The sequence below is a fragment of the Salmo salar genome, chromosome ssa01 (genome assembly GCF_905237065.1).
Source record: "Salmo salar chromosome ssa01, Ssal_v3.1, whole genome shotgun sequence".
In the NCBI taxonomy this organism is placed as follows: domain Eukaryota; kingdom Metazoa; phylum Chordata; class Actinopteri; order Salmoniformes; family Salmonidae; genus Salmo; species Salmo salar.
The window spans coordinates 8,811,770-8,827,993 of record NC_059442.1 but is presented as its reverse complement, the minus strand read 5'-3'; the positions used below and the strand labels follow the sequence as shown (position 1 = coordinate 8,827,993).

General features: G+C 53.4%; 1 protein-coding gene across 2 annotated transcripts in view; it reads right to left on the bottom strand.

Annotated features, from left to right (window-relative positions):
- The window catches only part of wdr35 (WD repeat domain 35), a 61,549-nt gene that overhangs the window by 15,646 nt on the left and 29,679 nt on the right, over window positions 1-16,224 (bottom strand). For both annotated transcript variants that reach the window (XM_014205269.2, XM_014205357.2), the window contains 4 exons: window positions 2,049-2,252; window positions 1,644-1,790; window positions 848-980; window positions 78-188 (listed from right to left, as the gene is read on the bottom strand). In XM_014205269.2, coding sequence (XP_014060744.1) covers window positions 78-188; window positions 848-980; window positions 1,644-1,790; window positions 2,049-2,252 — 595 coding nt within the window. The remainder of the gene's footprint in view (window positions 1-77; window positions 189-847; window positions 981-1,643; window positions 1,791-2,048; window positions 2,253-16,224) is intronic.

Below are 16,224 nucleotides of genomic sequence, written 5' to 3'. Positions count from 1 at the left end.
AATAGATAAACTGTCCTAAGCTCAGAACCACAACTCCCTCTGGAGTTCTCTGACCGTCTCGTTTGTCCGTCTCTCACCTGGTTTAGATGAACGCAGGCGTCGACAGCAGCCTTGGGCTGGTTGCACTTCAGGTAGGCGTTCACCGTCTGCTCACACATGCCTACGGTGACAAACATCTGGCCGATGTCCTACGACGTGCAAACATAAAAGATAGATGAGGGGAAAGGTCTTCTTTGTCCACGTGGGAATGGCTGAATGGGGGAAATTCCAATTGAAGCCTTAAAATTTAAGGGGATATTTATGGATTTGAGTCCATTTAGTCAGGAAGTGAAATTCAATTCATCAATTGAAAATTGCCCATTGATCTCCTTTTCATTACATTTTGTGAATTTCAGGAATCACTTCCTGAATTGATTGGGTTGAAAATGAAAACCAAATTGACCCCAACTGTGGTAGAAACCTACTAAACACACTGTATTTATTGACATGCTGATGGAAGCCAGACGGACGGGTAGGAGAGGTGAGTCAGAGAAAGTGGAGAACCAACACAAAACACTAGCTCAGGGGTGGCAGACAGACGTTTACAGTCTCCTCACTCTATCCAGCTCGTTAACAATCAGAGAAACTTCAAAAATTCCAAAAACAATAAAACATTGGATAGAGGACTATGTTTTGCACATTTTGATGGCAACGAAATGTCACCAATTTTCAGTGTGGCCCTCCAGACCTCAGTGAATACTGACGACAAGAAGTGGCCCCTGCACTAGCTTTTTAACTGTCACGTAGGTATAAAAGCAGTACTGGACACTTATCTCATGTCCTCTCTTTTCTACAGGGCAGCCCTCACCGGTAGCAGTTTGTGGTTCTCCGGTAGAGAACTAGCCAGTCGTTCCAGTCCGTCGTAATCCTCCAGCATGTAGTAACACTCTGCCAGCCTCTCCTGGTTGCGCCCCTGAAGGTAGTATTGGACCGCATTCACCCTGGAGACGAACATTGGCAACAAAGCATTTACAGACTACAATACAGGTTCACTCACACGATATTATGAAACTACAAGTGTCAAATTTTAAATGTCAACGTGAGAGACAAAATGCTGAGGGAAAGGATCCTGTCAGACAACTGGACTCCGTTCTGTTGCCTAGAATCACATGTGCAAGGATGGCCTCCCGAATGGCGCAGCGTTCTGAAGCACTGCATCGCAGTGCTTGAAGCGTCACTACAGACCCGGGTTGGATCCCAGGCTGTGTCACAACCGGCCGTGACCGGGAGTCCCATAGGGCGGCGCACAAATGGCTCAGCGTTGTCTGGGTTAGGTGAGGGTTTGACCAGGGTGGCTTTACTTGGCTCATCGTGTTCTAGTGACTCCTTGTGGCGGGACCGGGCGCCTGCAGGCTGACTCAGGTCGTCAGTTAAACAGTATTTCCGCCAACAGATGACTTCCAGGTTAAGCAAGCGGGTGTTAAGAAACGAGGTTTGGCGAGTCATGTTTCGGAGGACACATGACTCAACCTTCGTCTCTCCCGAGCCCGTTTGGGAGTTGCAGCGATGAGACAAGATCGCAATTGGATATCACGAAATTGGGTAGAAAAGGGGGGTAAAATACCATTCACCGTCTTGAAATATAAATACTGAAAGGCCCGTACCACTTCTGTCGGTCTGCAAAGTAGTCCCCGATGGCATTGTACGCCTGCTCCAGCAGTGCATCATCACAGTCACCTGATCCAGTCTTCAGGAGCTGCAGGACGCGGAACCAATCCCCTAGCTTAATCCTCAGGCTGATGGCCAGGTCCCTAAAGAGAGAGATGTTATCTGTCGTTAGCTGTAGGGTACGGCATCCATATTAGGACAGCATCACACGTCCATGGAAGTTAAGTCAACAGTGAAAAACATCAATACCATTTTACCGACGTTAATCAATAAGTGAACGTTGCGTTAAAATTCTAAAACATAACAAAAAGTAACAGTAAAACAAAGGTATCCTTTATTGTTTAGTGTCTTCAATACTTAGCATAAGCCATACAGGTAAAACACAACATCCAACACCTTACCTGCGATCCATGTCCAGGTACATTCTCTCGGCCTCCTCGAACCTGCCGAAGTAGGCCGCCACCTCGGCCTGTTTCATGGCTTCGCTCTGCAGGTTTCCCAGGCTCTTGACGAACTCGATGCCCTGGTAGTCCTTACAGCGGACAAAAGCCTGCTCAGCCGTCTTCAGGTCCAGCTTCTGGAGGGCAGCCTCGGCCAACAGGCGCCTGGGAGCAGATCAATAGCAGGGTGAAGACTATAATTTGGTGAAATGTCTCAGAAGGTTCAGAACATTTATACAGGCTCACTATATGTGATTAGGGTTGTAAAATTCAGTAATTTACCCAAAATCCCCAGGTTTACCAGAAATCGTGGTTGGAGGAATCTGAATTCGCTTCTGATTCTGGGAATCTTCCAACCACGATTACTGTAATTTTGCAACCCTACATGCAAATGCAATACAATCCTAACCTGTGGTACACCAACAAAACCCCTCCTGAAAAAAACACACATTTTGAAAATACTCCACACTTTAGTGTTGTCATACAGTTGAAGTCGGAAGTTTACATACACCTTAGCCAAATACATTTAAACTCTGTTTTTCGCATCTCCTGACATTTAATCATAGTAAAAATTCCCTGTCTTAGGTCAGTTATGATCACCACTTTATTTTTAGAATGTGAAATGTCAAAATAATAGTAGAGAGAATGATTTATTTATGCTTTAATTTCTTTCATCACATTCCCAGTGGGTCAGAAGTTTACATAAATTAAATAGTATTTGATAGCATTGCCTTTAAATTGTTTACCTTAAGTCAGAGACAGAACCCGTCTCCTTCCTGAGCGGTATGACGGCTGCGTGGTCCCATGGTGTTTATACTTGCGTACTATTGTTTGTACAGATGAACGTGGTACCTTCAGGTGTTTGAAAATTGCTCCCAAGGATGAACCAGACTTGTGGAGGTCTAGAATTTTTTTGAGGTCTTGGCTGATTTCTTTAGATTTTCTCATGATGTCAAGCAAAGAGGCACAGAGTTTGAAGGTAGGCCTTGAAATAGATCCACAGGCACACCTCCAATTGACTCAAATGATGTCAATTAGCCTATTAGAAGCTTCTAAAGCCATGACATCATTTTTGGTAATTTTCCAAGCTGTTTAAAGGCACAGTCAACTTAGTGTATGTAAACTTCTGACCCACTGGAATTGTGATACAGTGAATTATAAGTGAAATAATCTGTATGTAAACAATTGTTGGAGAAATGACTTGTGTCATGCACAAAGTAGATGTCCTAACCGACTTGCAAAAACTCGTTTGTTAACAAGAAATTTGTGGAGTGGTTGAAAAACTAGTTTTAATGACTCCAACCTAACTGTATGTCACAATAAGACTCTAGCTCCAGAGTGGCGCAGCAGTCTAAGGCGCTGCATCTCAGTACTAGAGGCATCACTACAGACACCCTGGTTCGATTCCAGGCTGTATCATAATCGGCCGTGATTGAGAGTCCCATAGGGCGGCGCACAATTGGCCCAGCATCGTCTGGGTTTGGCCGGTGTAGGCCGTCATTGTAAATGAGAATTTGTACTTAACTGACTTGCCTAGTTAAATAAATGTAAAAAAAAATAATAATTAAATGACATGATACAGAGAATGTCTTTAAATCTCACTGGGGTGAAGTGTTCTGAACCAGACTGGGCTGGAGTGTTCTGAATCAGACTGGGGTGTTGTGGTGGAATGGTCTGAATCAGACTGGGGTGTCGGTGTGGAGTGTTCTGAATCAGACTGGGGTGTCGGGGTGGAGTGTTCTGAATCAGACTGGGCTGGAGTGTTCTGAATCAGACTGGGGTGTTGGGGTGGAGTGTTCTGAATCAGACTGGGGTGTCGGGGTGGAGTGTTCTGAATCAGACTGGGCTGGAGTGTTCTGAATCAGACTGGGGTGTCGGGGTGGAGTGTTCTGAATCAGACTGGGCTGGAGTGTTCTGAATCAGACTGGGGTGTTGGGGTGGAGTGTTCTGAATCAGACTGGGGTGTCGGGGTGGAGTGTTCTGAATCAGACTGGGGTGTCGGGGTGGAGTGTTCTGAATCAGACTGGGCTGGAGTGTTCTGAATCAGACTGGGGTGTTGGGGTGGAGTGTTCTGAATCAGACTGGGCTGGAGTGTTCTGAATTAGACTGGGGTGTCGGGGTGGAGTGTTCTCAATCAGACTGGGGTGTCGGGGTGGAGTGTTCTCAATCAGACTGGGGTGGAGTGTTCTGAATCAGACTGGCGTGTCGGGGTGGAGTGTTCTGAATCAGACTGGGCTGGAGTGTTCTGAATCAGAATGGCGTGTCGGGGTGGAGTGTTCTGAATCAGACTGGGGTGTCGGGGTGGAGTGTTCTGAATCAGACTGGGGTGTTGGGGTGGAGTGTTCTGAATCAGACAGGGGTGTCGGGTGGAGTGTTCTGAATCAGACTGTGCTGGAGTGTTCTGAATCAGACAGGGGTGTCGGGTGGAGTGTTCTGAATCAGACTGTGCTGGAGTGTTCTGAATCAGACTGGGGTGTCGGGGTGGAGTGTTCTGAATCAGACAGGGGTGTCGGGTGGAGTGTTCTTAATCAGACTGGGGTGTCAGGATGGAGTGTTCTGAATCAGACTGGGGTGTCGGGGTGGAGTGTTCTGAATCAGACTGGGATGTCGGGCTGGAGTGTTCTGAATCAGACTGGGGGTGACGGGATGGAGTGTTCTGAATCAGACTGGGGTGTTGGGGTGGAGTGTTCTGAATCAGACTGGGGTGTCGGGGTGGAGTGTTCTGAATCAGACTGGGGTGTTGGGCTGGAGTGTTCTGAATCAGACTGGGGTGTCGGGGTGGAGTGTTCTGAATCAGACTGGGGTGTTGGGGTGGAGTGTTCTCAATCAGACTGGGGTGTCGGGGTGGAGTGTTCTGAATCAGACTGGGCTGGAGTGTTCTGAATCAGACTGGCGTGTCGGGGTGGAGTGTTCTGAATCAGACTGGGGTGTTGGGGTGGAGTGTTCTGAATTAGACGGGTGTCGGGGTGGAGTGTTCTAAATCAGACTGGGGTGTCGGGGTGGAGTGTTCTGAATCAGACTGGGCTGGAGTGTTCTGAATCAGACTGGCGTGTCGGGCTGGAGTGTTCTGAATCAGACTGGGGTGTCGGGGTGGAGTGTTCTGAATCAGACTGGGGTGTCGGGGTGGAGTGTTCTGAATCAGACTGGGGTGTTGGGGTGGAGTGTTCTGAATCAGACTGGGATATCGGGCTGGAGTGTTCTGAATCAGACTGGGGGTGTCGGGGTGGAGTGTTCTGAATCAGACTGGGGTGTCGGGGTGGAGTGTTCTGAATCAGACTGGGGTGTCGGGGTGGAGTGTTCTGAATCAGAGTGGGGTGTCGGGCTGGAGTGTTCTGAATCAGACTGGGGGTGTCGGGATGGAGTGTTCTGAATCAGACTGGGGTGTTGGGGTGGAGTGTTCTGAATCAGACTGGGGTGTCGGGGTGGAGTGTTCTGAATCAGACTGGGGTGTTGGGCTGGAGTGTTCTGAATCAGACTGGGGTGTCGGGGTGGAGTGTTCTGAATCAGACTGGGGTGTCGGGGTGGAGTGTTCTCAATCAGACTGGGGTGTCGGGGTGGAGTGTTCTGAATCAGACTGGGCTGGAGTGTTCTGAATCAGACTGGCGTGTCGGGGTGGAGTGTTCTGAATCAGACTGGGGTGTTGGGGTGGAGTGTTCTGAATCAGACTGGGGTGTCGGGGTGGAGTGTTCTCAATCAGACTGGGGTGTCGGGGTGGAGTGTTCTGAATCAGACTGGGCTGGAGTGTTCTGAATCAGACTGGCGTGTAGGGCTGGAGTGTTCTGAATCAGACTGGGGTGTCGGGGTGGAGTGTTCTGAATCAGACTGGGGTGTCGGGGTGGAGTGTTCTGAATCAGACTGGGGTGTTGGGGTGGAGTGTTCGAATCAGACTGGGGTGTTGGGGTGGAGTGTTCTGAATCAGACTGGGATATCGGGCTGGAGTGTTCTGAATCAGACTGGGGGTGTCGGGGTGGAGTGTTCTCAATCAGACTGGGGTGTCGGGGTGGAGTGTTCTCAATCAGACTGGGGTGGAGTGTTCTGAATCAGACTGGCGTGTCGGGGTGGAGTGTTCTGAATCAGACTGGGATATTGGGCTGGAGTGTTCTGAATCAGACTGGGGTGTCGGGGTGGAGTGTTCTGAATCAGACTGGGGTATCGGGGTGGAGTGTTCTGAATCAGACTGGGCTGGAGTGTTCTGAATCAGACTGGCGTGTCGGGGTGGAGTGTTCTGAATCAGACTGGGGTGTCGGGGTGGAGTGTTCTGAATCAGACTGGGGTGTTGGGGTGGAGTGTTCTGAATCAGACTGGGGTGTCGGGGTGGAGTGTTCTGAATCAGACTGGCGTGTCGGGGTGGAGTGTTCTGAATCAGACTGGGGTGTCGGGGTGGAGTGTTCTGAATCAGACAGGGGTGTCGGGGTGGAGTGTTCTGAATCAGACTGGGGTGTCGGGGTGGAGTGTTCTGAATCAGACTGGGGTGACGGGGTGGAGTGTTCTGAATCAGACTGGGGTGTCGGGCTGGAGTGTTCTGAATCAGACTGGGGGTGTCGGGATGGAGTGTTCTGAATCAGACTGGGGTGTTGGGGTGGAGTGTTCTGAATCAGACTGGGGTGTCGGGGTGGAGTGTTCTGAATCAGACTGGGGTGTTGGGCTGGAGTGTTCTGAATCAGACTGGGGTGTCGGGGTGGAGTGTTCTGAATCAGACTGGGGTGTCGGGGTGGAGTGTTCTCAATCAGACTGGGGTGTCGGGGTGGAGTGTTCTGAATCAGACTGGGCTGGAGTGTTCTGAATCAGACTGGCGTGTCGGGGTGGAGTGTTCTGAATCAGACTGGGGTGTCGGGGTGGAGTGTTCTGAATCAGACTGGGCTGGAGTGTTCTGAATCAGACTGGCGTGTCGGGCTGGAGTGTTCTGAATCAGACTGGGGTGTCGGGGTGGAGTGTTCTGAATCAGACTGGGGTGTCGGGGTGGAGTGTTCTGAATCAGACTGGGGTGTTGGGGTGGAGTGTTCTGAATCAGACTGGGGTGTCGGGCTGGAGTGTTCTGAATCAGACTGGCGGTCGGGCTGGAGTGTTCTGAATCAGACTGGGGTGTCGGGGTGGAGTGTTCTGAATCAGACTGGGGTGTCGGGGTGGAGTGTTCTGAATCAGACTGGGGTGTTGGGGTGGAGTGTTCTGAATCAGACTGGGATATCGGGCTGGAGTGTTCTGAATCAGACTGGGGGTGTCGGGGTGGAGTGTTCTGAATCAGACTGGGGTGTCGGGGTGGAGTGTTCTGAATCAGACTGGGGTGTCGGGGTGGAGTGTTCTGAATCAGAGTGGGGTGTCGGGCTGGAGTGTTCTGAATCAGACTGGGGGTGTCGGGATGGAGTGTTCTGAATCAGACTGGGGTGTTGGGGTGGAGTGTTCTGAATCAGACTGGGGTGTCGGGGTGGAGTATTCTGAATCAGACTGGGGTGTTGGGCTGGAGTGTTCTGAATCAGACTGGGGTGTCGGGGTGGAGTGTTCTGAATCAGACTGGGGTGTCGGGGTGGAGTGTTCTCAATCAGACTGGGGTGTCGGGGTGGAGTGTTCTGAATCAGACTGGGCTGGAGTGTTCTGAATCAGACTGGCGTGTCGGGGTGGAGTGTTCTGAATCAGACTGGGGTGTTGGGGTGGAGTGTTCTGAATCAGACGGGTGTCGGGGTGGAGTGTTCTCAATCAGACTGGGGTGTCGGGGTGGAGTGTTCTGAATCAGACTGGGCTGGAGTGTTCTGAATCAGACTGGCGTGTAGGGCTGGAGTGTTCTGAATCAGACTGGGGTGTCGGGGTGGAGTGTTCTGAATCAGACTGGGGTGTCGGGGTGGAGTGTTCTGAATCAGACTGGGGTGTTGGGGTGGAGTGTTCGAATCAGACTGGGGTGTTGGGGTGGAGTGTTCTGAATCAGACTGGGATATCGGGCTGGAGTGTTCTGAATCAGACTGGGGGTGTCGGGGTGGAGTGTTCTCAATCAGACTGGGGTGTCGGGGTGGAGTGTTCTCAATCAGACTGGGGTGGAGTGTTCTGAATCAGACTGGCGTGTCGGGGTGGAGTGTTCTGAATCAGACTGGGGTATTGGGCTGGAGTGTTCTGAATCAGACTGGGGTGTCGGGGTGGAGTGTTCTGAATCAGACTGGGGTATCGGGGTGGAGTGTTCTGAATCAGACTGGGCTGGAGTGTTCTGAATCAGACTGGCGTGTCGGGGTGGAGTGTTCTGAATCAGACTGGGGTGTCGGGGTGGAGTGTTCTGAATCAGACTGGGGTGTTGGGGTGGAGTGTTCTGAATCAGACTGGGGTGTCGGGGTGGAGTGTTCTGAATCAGACTGGCGTGTCGGGGTGGAGTGTTCTGAATCAGACTGGGGTGTCGGGGTGGAGTGTTCTGAATCAGACAGGGGTGTCGGGGTGGAGTGTTCTGAATCAGACTGGGGTGTCGGGGTGGAGTGTTCTGAATCAGACTGGGGTGACGGGGTGGAGTGTTCTGAATCAGACTGGGATGTCGGGCTGGAGTGTTCTGAATCAGACTGGGGGTGTCGGGATGGAGTGTTCTGAATCAGACTGGGGTGTTGGGGTGGAGTGTTCTGAATCAGACTGGGGTGTCGGGGTGGAGTGTTCTGAATCAGACTGGGGTGTTGGGCTGGAGTGTTCTGAATCAGACTGGGGTGTCGGGGTGGAGTGTTCTGAATCAGACTGGGGTGTCGGGGTGGAGTGTTCTCAATCAGACTGGGGTGTCGGGGTGGAGTGTTCTGAATCAGACTGGGCTGGAGTGTTCTGAATCAGACTGGCGTGTCGGGGTGGAGTGTTCTGAATCAGACTGGGGTGTCGGGGTGGAGTGTTCTGAATCAGACTGGGCTGGAGTGTTCTGAATCAGACTGGCGTGTCGGGCTGGAGTGTTCTGAATCAGACTGGGGTGTCGGGGTGGAGTGTTCTGAATCAGACTGGGGTGTCGGGGTGGAGTGTTCTGAATCAGACTGGGGTGTTGGGGTGGAGTGTTCTGAATCAGACTGGGATATCGGGCTGGAGTGTTCTGAATCAGACTGGGGGTGTCGGGGTGGAGTGTTCTGAATCAGACTGGGGTGTCGGGGTGGAGTGTTCTGAATCAGACTGGGGTGTCGGGGTGGAGTGTTCTGAATCAGAGTGGGGTGTCGGGCTGGAGTGTTCTGAATCAGACTGGGGGTGTCGGGATGGAGTGTTCTGAATCAGACTGGGGTGTTGGGGTGGAGTGTTCTGAATCAGACTGGGGTGTCGGGGTGGAGTGTTCTGAATCAGACTGGGGTGTCGGGCTGGAGTGTTCTGAATCAGACTGGGGTGTCGGGGTGGAGTGTTCTGAATCAGACTGGGGTGTCGGGGTGGAGTGTTCTCAATCAGACTGGGGTGTCGGGGTGGAGTGTTCTGAATCAGACTGGGCTGGAGTGTTCTGAATCAGACTGGGGTGTCGGGGTGGAGTGTTCTGAATCAGACTGGGGTGTAGGGGTGGAGTGTTCTGAATCAGACGGGTGTCGGGGTGGAGTGTTCTCAATCAGACTGGGGTGTCGGGGTGGAGTGTTCTGAATCAGACTGGGCTGGAGTGTTCTGAATCAGACTGGCGTGTAGGGCTGGAGTGTTCTGAATCAGACTGGGGTGTCGGGGTGGAGTGTTCTGAATCAGACTGGGGTGTCGGGGTGGAGTGTTCTGAATCAGACTGGGGTGTTGGGGTGGAGTGTTCCGAATCAGACTGGGGTGTTGGGGTGGAGTGTTCTGAATCAGACTGGGATATCGGGCTGGAGTGTTCTGAATCAGACTGGGGGTGTCGGGGTGGAGTGTTCTCAATCAGACTGGGGTGTCGGGGTGGAGTGTTCTCAATCAGACTGGGGTGGAGTGTTCTGAATCAGACTGGCGTGTCGGGGTGGAGTGTTCTGAATCAGACTGGGATATTGGGCTGGAGTGTTCTGAATCAGACTGGGGTGTCGGGGTGGAGTGTTCTGAATCAGACTGGGGTGTCGGGGTGGAGTGTTCTGAATCAGACTGGGCTGGAGTGTTCTGAATCAGACTGGCGTGTCGGGGTGGAGTGTTCTGAATCAGACTGGGGTGTCGGGGTGGAGTGTTCTGAATCAGACTGGGGTGTTGGGGTGGAGTGTTCTGAATCAGACTGGGGTGTCGGGGTGGAGTGTTCTGAATCAGACTGGCGTGTCGGGGTGGAGTGTTCTGAATCAGACTGGGGTGTCGGGGTGGAGTGTTCTGAATCAGACAGGGGTGTCGGGGTGGAGTGTTCTGAATCAGACTGGGGTGTCGGGGTGGAGTGTTCTGAATCAGACTGGGGTGTCGGGGTGGAGTGTTCTGAATCAGACTGGGGTGTCGGGGTGGAGTGTTCTGAATCAGACTGGGGGTGTCGGGGTGGAGTGTTCTGAATCAGACTGGGGTGTTGGGGTGGAGTGTTCTGAATCAGACTGGGGTGTCGGGGTGGAGTGTTCTGAATCAGACTGGGGTGTTGGGCTGGAGTGTTCTGAATCAGACTGGGGTGTCGGGGTGGAGTGTTCTGAATCAGACTGGGGTGTCGGGGTGGAGTGTTCTGAATCAGACTGGGGTGTCGGGGTGGAGTGTTCTGAATCAGACTGGGCTGGAGTGTTCTGAATCAGACTGGCGTGTCGGGCTGGAGTGTTCTGAATCAGACTGGGGTGTCGGGGTGGAGTGTTCTGAATCAGACTGGGTGTCGGGGTGGAGTGTTCTCAATCAGACTGGGGTGTCGGGGTGGAGTGTTCTGAATCAGACTGGGCTGGAGTGTTCTGAATCAGACTGGCGTGTCGGGCTGGAGTGTTCTGAATCAGACTGGGGTGTCGGGGTGGAGTGTTCTGAATCAGACTGGGGTGTCGGGGTGGAGTGTTCTGAATCAGACTGGGGTATTGGGGTGGAGTGTTCTGAATCAGACTGGGGTGTTGGGGTGGAGTGTTCTGAATCAGACTGGGGTGTCGGGGTGGAGTGTTCTGAATCAGACTGGGGTGTTGGGCTGGAGTGTTCTGAATCAGACTGGGGTGTCGGGGTGGAGTGTTCTGAATCAGACTGGGGTGTCGGGGTGGAGTGTTCTGAATCAGACTGGGGTGTCGGGCTGGAGTGGTCTGAATCAGACTGGGGTGTCGGGGTGGAGTGTTCTGAATCAGACTGGGGTGTCGGGGTGGAGTGGTCTGAATCAGACTGGGGTGTCGGGGTGGAGTGTTCTGAATCAGACTGGGCTGGAGTGTTCTGAATCAGACTGGGGTGTTGGGGTGGAGTGTTCTGAATCAGACTGGGGTGTCGGGGTGGAGTGTTCTGAATCAGACTGGGGTGTAGGGGTGGAGTGTTCTGAATCAGACTGGGGTGTCGGGGTGGAGTGTTCTGAATCAGACTGGGCTGGAGTGTTCTGAATCAGACTGGGGTGTTGGGGTGGAGTGTTCTGAATCAGACTGGGGTGTTGGGGTGGAGTGTTCTGAATCAGACTGGGATGTCGGGCTGGAGTGTTCTGAATCAGACTGGGGGTGTCGGGGTGGAGTGTTCTGAATCAGACTGGGGTGTTGGGGTGGAGTGTTCTGAATCAGACTGGGGTGTCGGGGTGGAGTGTTCTGAATCAGACTGGGGTGTCGGGGTGGAGTGTTCTGAATCAGACTGGGGTGTCGGGCTGGAGTGGTCTGAATCAGACTGGGGTGTCGGGGTGGAGTGTTCTGAATCAGACTGGGGTGGAGTGTTCTGAATCAGACTGGGGTGTTGGGGTGGAGTGTTCTGAATCAGACTGGGGTGTCGGGGTGGAGTGTTCTGAATCAGACTGGGGTGTCGGGGTGGAGTGTTCTGAATCAGACTGGGGTGTCGGGGTGGAGTGTTCTGAATCAGATTGGGGTGTCGGGGTGGAGTGTTCTGAATCAGACTGGGGTGTCGGGGTGGAGTGTTCTGAATCAGACTGGGGTGTCGGGGTGGAGTGGTCTGAATCAGACTGGGGTGTCGGGGTGGAGTGTTCTGAATCAGACTGGGGTGTTGGGGTGGAGTGTTCTGAATCAGACTGGGCTGGAGTGTTCTGAATCAGACTGGGCTGGAGTGTTCTGAATCAGACTGGGGTGTTGGGGTGGAGTGTTCTGAATCAGACTGGGCTGGAGTGTTCTGAATCAGACTGGGGTGTCGGGGTGGAGTGTTCTCAATCAGACTGGGGTGTCGGGGTGGAGTGTTCTGAATCAGACTGGGCTGGAGTGTTCTGAATCAGACTGGCGTGTCGGGGTGGAGTGTTCTGAATCAGACTGGGGTGTTGGGGTAGGTGTTCTGAATCAGACTGGGGTGTCGGGGTGGAGTGTTCTGAATCAGACTGGGGTGTCGGGGTGGAGTGTTCTGAATCAGACTGGGCTGGAGTGTTCTGAATCAGACTGGCGTGTTGGGGTGGAGTGTTCTGAATCAGACTGGGGTGTCGGGGTGGAGTGTTCTGAATCAGACTGGGGTGTCGGGGTGGAGTGTTCTGAATCAGACTGGGGTGTCGGGGTGGAGTGTTCTGAATCAGACTGGGGTGTCGGGGTGGAGTGTTCTGAATCAGACTGGGCTGGAGTGTTCTGAATCAGACTGGCGTGTCGGGCTGGAGTGTTCTGAATCAGACTGGGGTGTCGGGGTGGAGTGTTCTGAATCAGACTGGGGTGTCGGGGTGGAGTGTTCTGAATCAGACTGGGGTGTTGGGGTGGAGTGTTCTGAATCAGACTGGGGTGTTGGGGTGGAGTGTTCTGAATCAGACTGGGGTGTCGGGGTGGAGTGTTCTGAATCAGACTGGGGTGTTGGGCTGGAGTGTTCTGAATCAGACTGGGGTGTCGGGGTGGAGTGTTCTGAATCAGACTGGGGTGTCGGGGTGGAGTGTTCTCAATCAGACTGGGGTGTCGGGGTGGAGTGTTCTGAATCAGACTGGCTGGAGTGTTCTGAATCAGACTGGGGTGTCGGGGTGGAGTGTTCTGAATCAGACTGGGGTGTCGGGGTGGAGTGGTCTGAATCAGACTGGGGTGTCGGGGTGGAGTGTTCTGAATCAGACTGGGGTGTAGGGGTGGAGTGTTCTGAATCAGACTGGGGTGTCGGGGTGGAGTGTTCTGAATCAGACTGGGCTGGAGTGTTCTGAATCAGACTGGGGTGTTGGGGTGGAGTGTTCTGAATCAGACTGGGGTGTTGGGGTGGAGTGTTCTGAATCAGACTGGGATATCGGGCTGGAGTGTTCTGAATCAGACTGGGGGTGTCGGGGTGGAGTGTTCTGAATCAGACTGGGGTGTTGGGGTGGAGTGTTCTGAATCAGACTGGGGTGTCGGGGTGGAGTGTTCTGAATCAGACTGGGGTGTCGGGGTGGAGTGTTCTGAATCAGACTGGGGTGTCGGGCTGGAGTGGTCTGAATCAGACTGGGGTGTCGGGGTGGAGTGTTCTGAATCAGACTGGGGTGGAGTGTTCTGAATCAGACTGGGGTGTCGGGGTGGAGTGTTCTGAATCAGACTGGGGTGTCGGGGTGGAGTGTTCTGAATCAGACTGGGGTGTAGGGGTGGAGTGTTCTGAATCAGACTGGGGTGTCGGGGTGGAGTGTTCTGAATCAGATTGGGGTGTCGGGGTGGAGTGTTCTGAATCAGACTGGGGTGTCGGGGTGGAGTGTTCTGAATCAGACTGGGGTGTCGGGCTGGAGTGGTCTGAATCAGACTGGGGTGTCGGGGTGGAGTGTTCTGAATCAGACTGGGGTGTTGGGGTGGAGTGTTCTTAATCAGACTGGGGTGTCGGGGTGGAGTGTTCTGAATCAGACTGGGCTGGAGTGTTCTGAATCAGACTGGGGTGTTGGGGTGGAGTGTTCTGAATCAGACTGGGCTGGAGTGTTCTGAATCAGACTGGGGTGTCGGGGTGGAGTGTTCTCAATCAGACTGGGGTGTCGGGGTGGAGTGTTCTGAATCAGACTGGGCTGGAGTGTTCTGAATCAGACTGGCGTGTCGGGGTGGAGTGTTCTGAATCAGACTGGGGTGTTGGGGTGGAGTGTTCTGAATCAGACTGGGGTGTCGGGGTGGAGTGTTCTGAATCAGACTGGGGTGTCGGGGTGGAGTGTTCTGAATCAGACTGGGCTGGAGTGTTCTGAATCAGACTGGCGTGTCGGGGTGGAGTGTTCTGAATCAGACTGGGGTGTCGGGGTGGAGTGTTCTGAATCAGACTGGGGTGTCGGGGTGGAGTGTTCTGAATCAGACTGGGGTGTTGGGGTGGAGTGTTCTGAATCAGACTGGGGTGTTGGGGTGGAGTGTTCTGAATCAGACTGGGGTGTCGGGGTGGAGTGTTCTGAATCAGACTGGGGTGTTGGGGTGGAGTGTTCTGAATCAGACTGGGGTGTCGGGGTGGAGTGTTCTGAATCAGACTGGGGTGTCGGGGTGGAGTGTTCTCGAATCAGACTGGGGTGTCGGGGTGGAGTGTTCTGAATCAGACTGGGCTGGAGTGTTCTGAATCAGACTGGGGTGTCGGGGTGGAGTGTTCTGAATCAGACTGGGGTGTCGGGGTGGAGTGGTCTGAATCAGACTGGGGTGTCGGGGTGGAGTGTTCTGAATCAGACTGGGGTGTTGGGGTGGAGTGTTCTGAATCAGACTGGGGTGTCGGGGTGGAGTGTTCCGAATCAGACTGGGGTGGAGTGTTCTGAATCAGACTGGGGTGGAGTGTTCTGAATCAGACTGGGGTGTCGGGGTGGAGTGTTCTGAATCAGACTGGGGTGTTGGGGTGGAGTGTTCTGAATCAGACTGGGGTGTTGGGGTGGAGTGTTCTGAATCAGACTGGGGTGTTGGGGTGGAGTGTTCTGAATCAGACTGGGGTGTCGGGGTGGAGTGTTCTGAATCAGACTGGGGTGTCGGGGTGGAGTGTTCTGAATCAGACTGGGCTGGAGTGTTCTGAATCAGACTGGGGTGTTGGGGTGGAGTGTTCTGAATCAGACTGGGCTGGAGTGTTCTGAATCAGACTGGGGTGTCGGGGTGGAGTGTTCTCAATCAGACTGGGGTGTCGGGGTGGAGTGTTCTGAATCAGACTGGGCTGGAGTGTTCTGAATCAGACTGGGCTGGAGTGTTCTGAATCAGACTGGCGTGTCGGGGTGGAGTGTTCTGAATCAGACTGGGGTGTTGGGCTGGAGTGTTCTGAATCAGACTGGGGTGTCGGGGTGGAGTGTTCTGAATCAGACTGGGGTGTCGGGGTGGAGTGTTCTGAATCAGACTGGGGTGTCGGGGTGGAGTGTTCTGAATCAGACTGGGGTGTCGGGCTGGAGTGGTCTGAATCAGACTGGGGTGTCGGGGTGGAGTGTTCTGAATCAGACTGGGGTGTCGGGCTGGAGTGGTCTGAATCAGACTGGGGTGTCGGGGTGGAGTGTTCCGAATCAGACTGGGGTGTTGGGGTGGAGTGTTCTGAATCAGACTGGGGTGGAGTGTTCTGAATCAGACTGGGGTGTTGGGGTGGAGTGTTCTGAATCAGACTGGGGTGGAGTGTTCTGAATCAGACTGGGGTGTCGGGGTGGAGTGTTCTGAATCAGACTGGGGTGTTGGGGTGGAGTGTTCTGAATCAGACTGGGGTGTCGGGGTGGAGTGTTCTGAATCAGACTGGGGTGTCGGGGTGGAGTGTTCTGAATCAGACTGGGGTGTCGGGCTGGAGTGTTCTGAATCAGACTGGGGTGTCGGGGTGGAGTGTTCTGAATCAGACTGGGGTGTCGGGGTGGAGTGTTCTGAATCAGACTGGGGTGTCGGGCTGGAGTGGTCTGAATCAGACTGGGGTGTCGGGGTGGAGTGTTCTGAATCAGACTGGGGTGTCGGGGTGGAGTGTTCTGAATCAGACTGGGGTGTCGGAGTGGAGTGTTCCGAATCAGACTGGGGTGTTGGGGTGGAGTGTTCTGAATCAGACTGGGGTGGAGTGTTCTGAATCAGACTGGCGTGTCGGGGTGGAGTGTTCTGAATCAGACTGGGGTGTCGGGGTGGAGTGTTCTGAATCAGACTGGGGTGTCGGGGTGGAGTGTTCTGAATCAGACTGGGCTGGAGTGTTCTGAATCAGACTGGGCTGGAGTGTTCTGAATCAGACTGGCGTGTCGGGCTGGAGTGTTCTGAATCAGACTGGGGTGTCGGGGTGGAGTGTTCTGAATCAGACTGGGGTGTCGGGGTGGAGTGTTCTGAATCAGACTGGG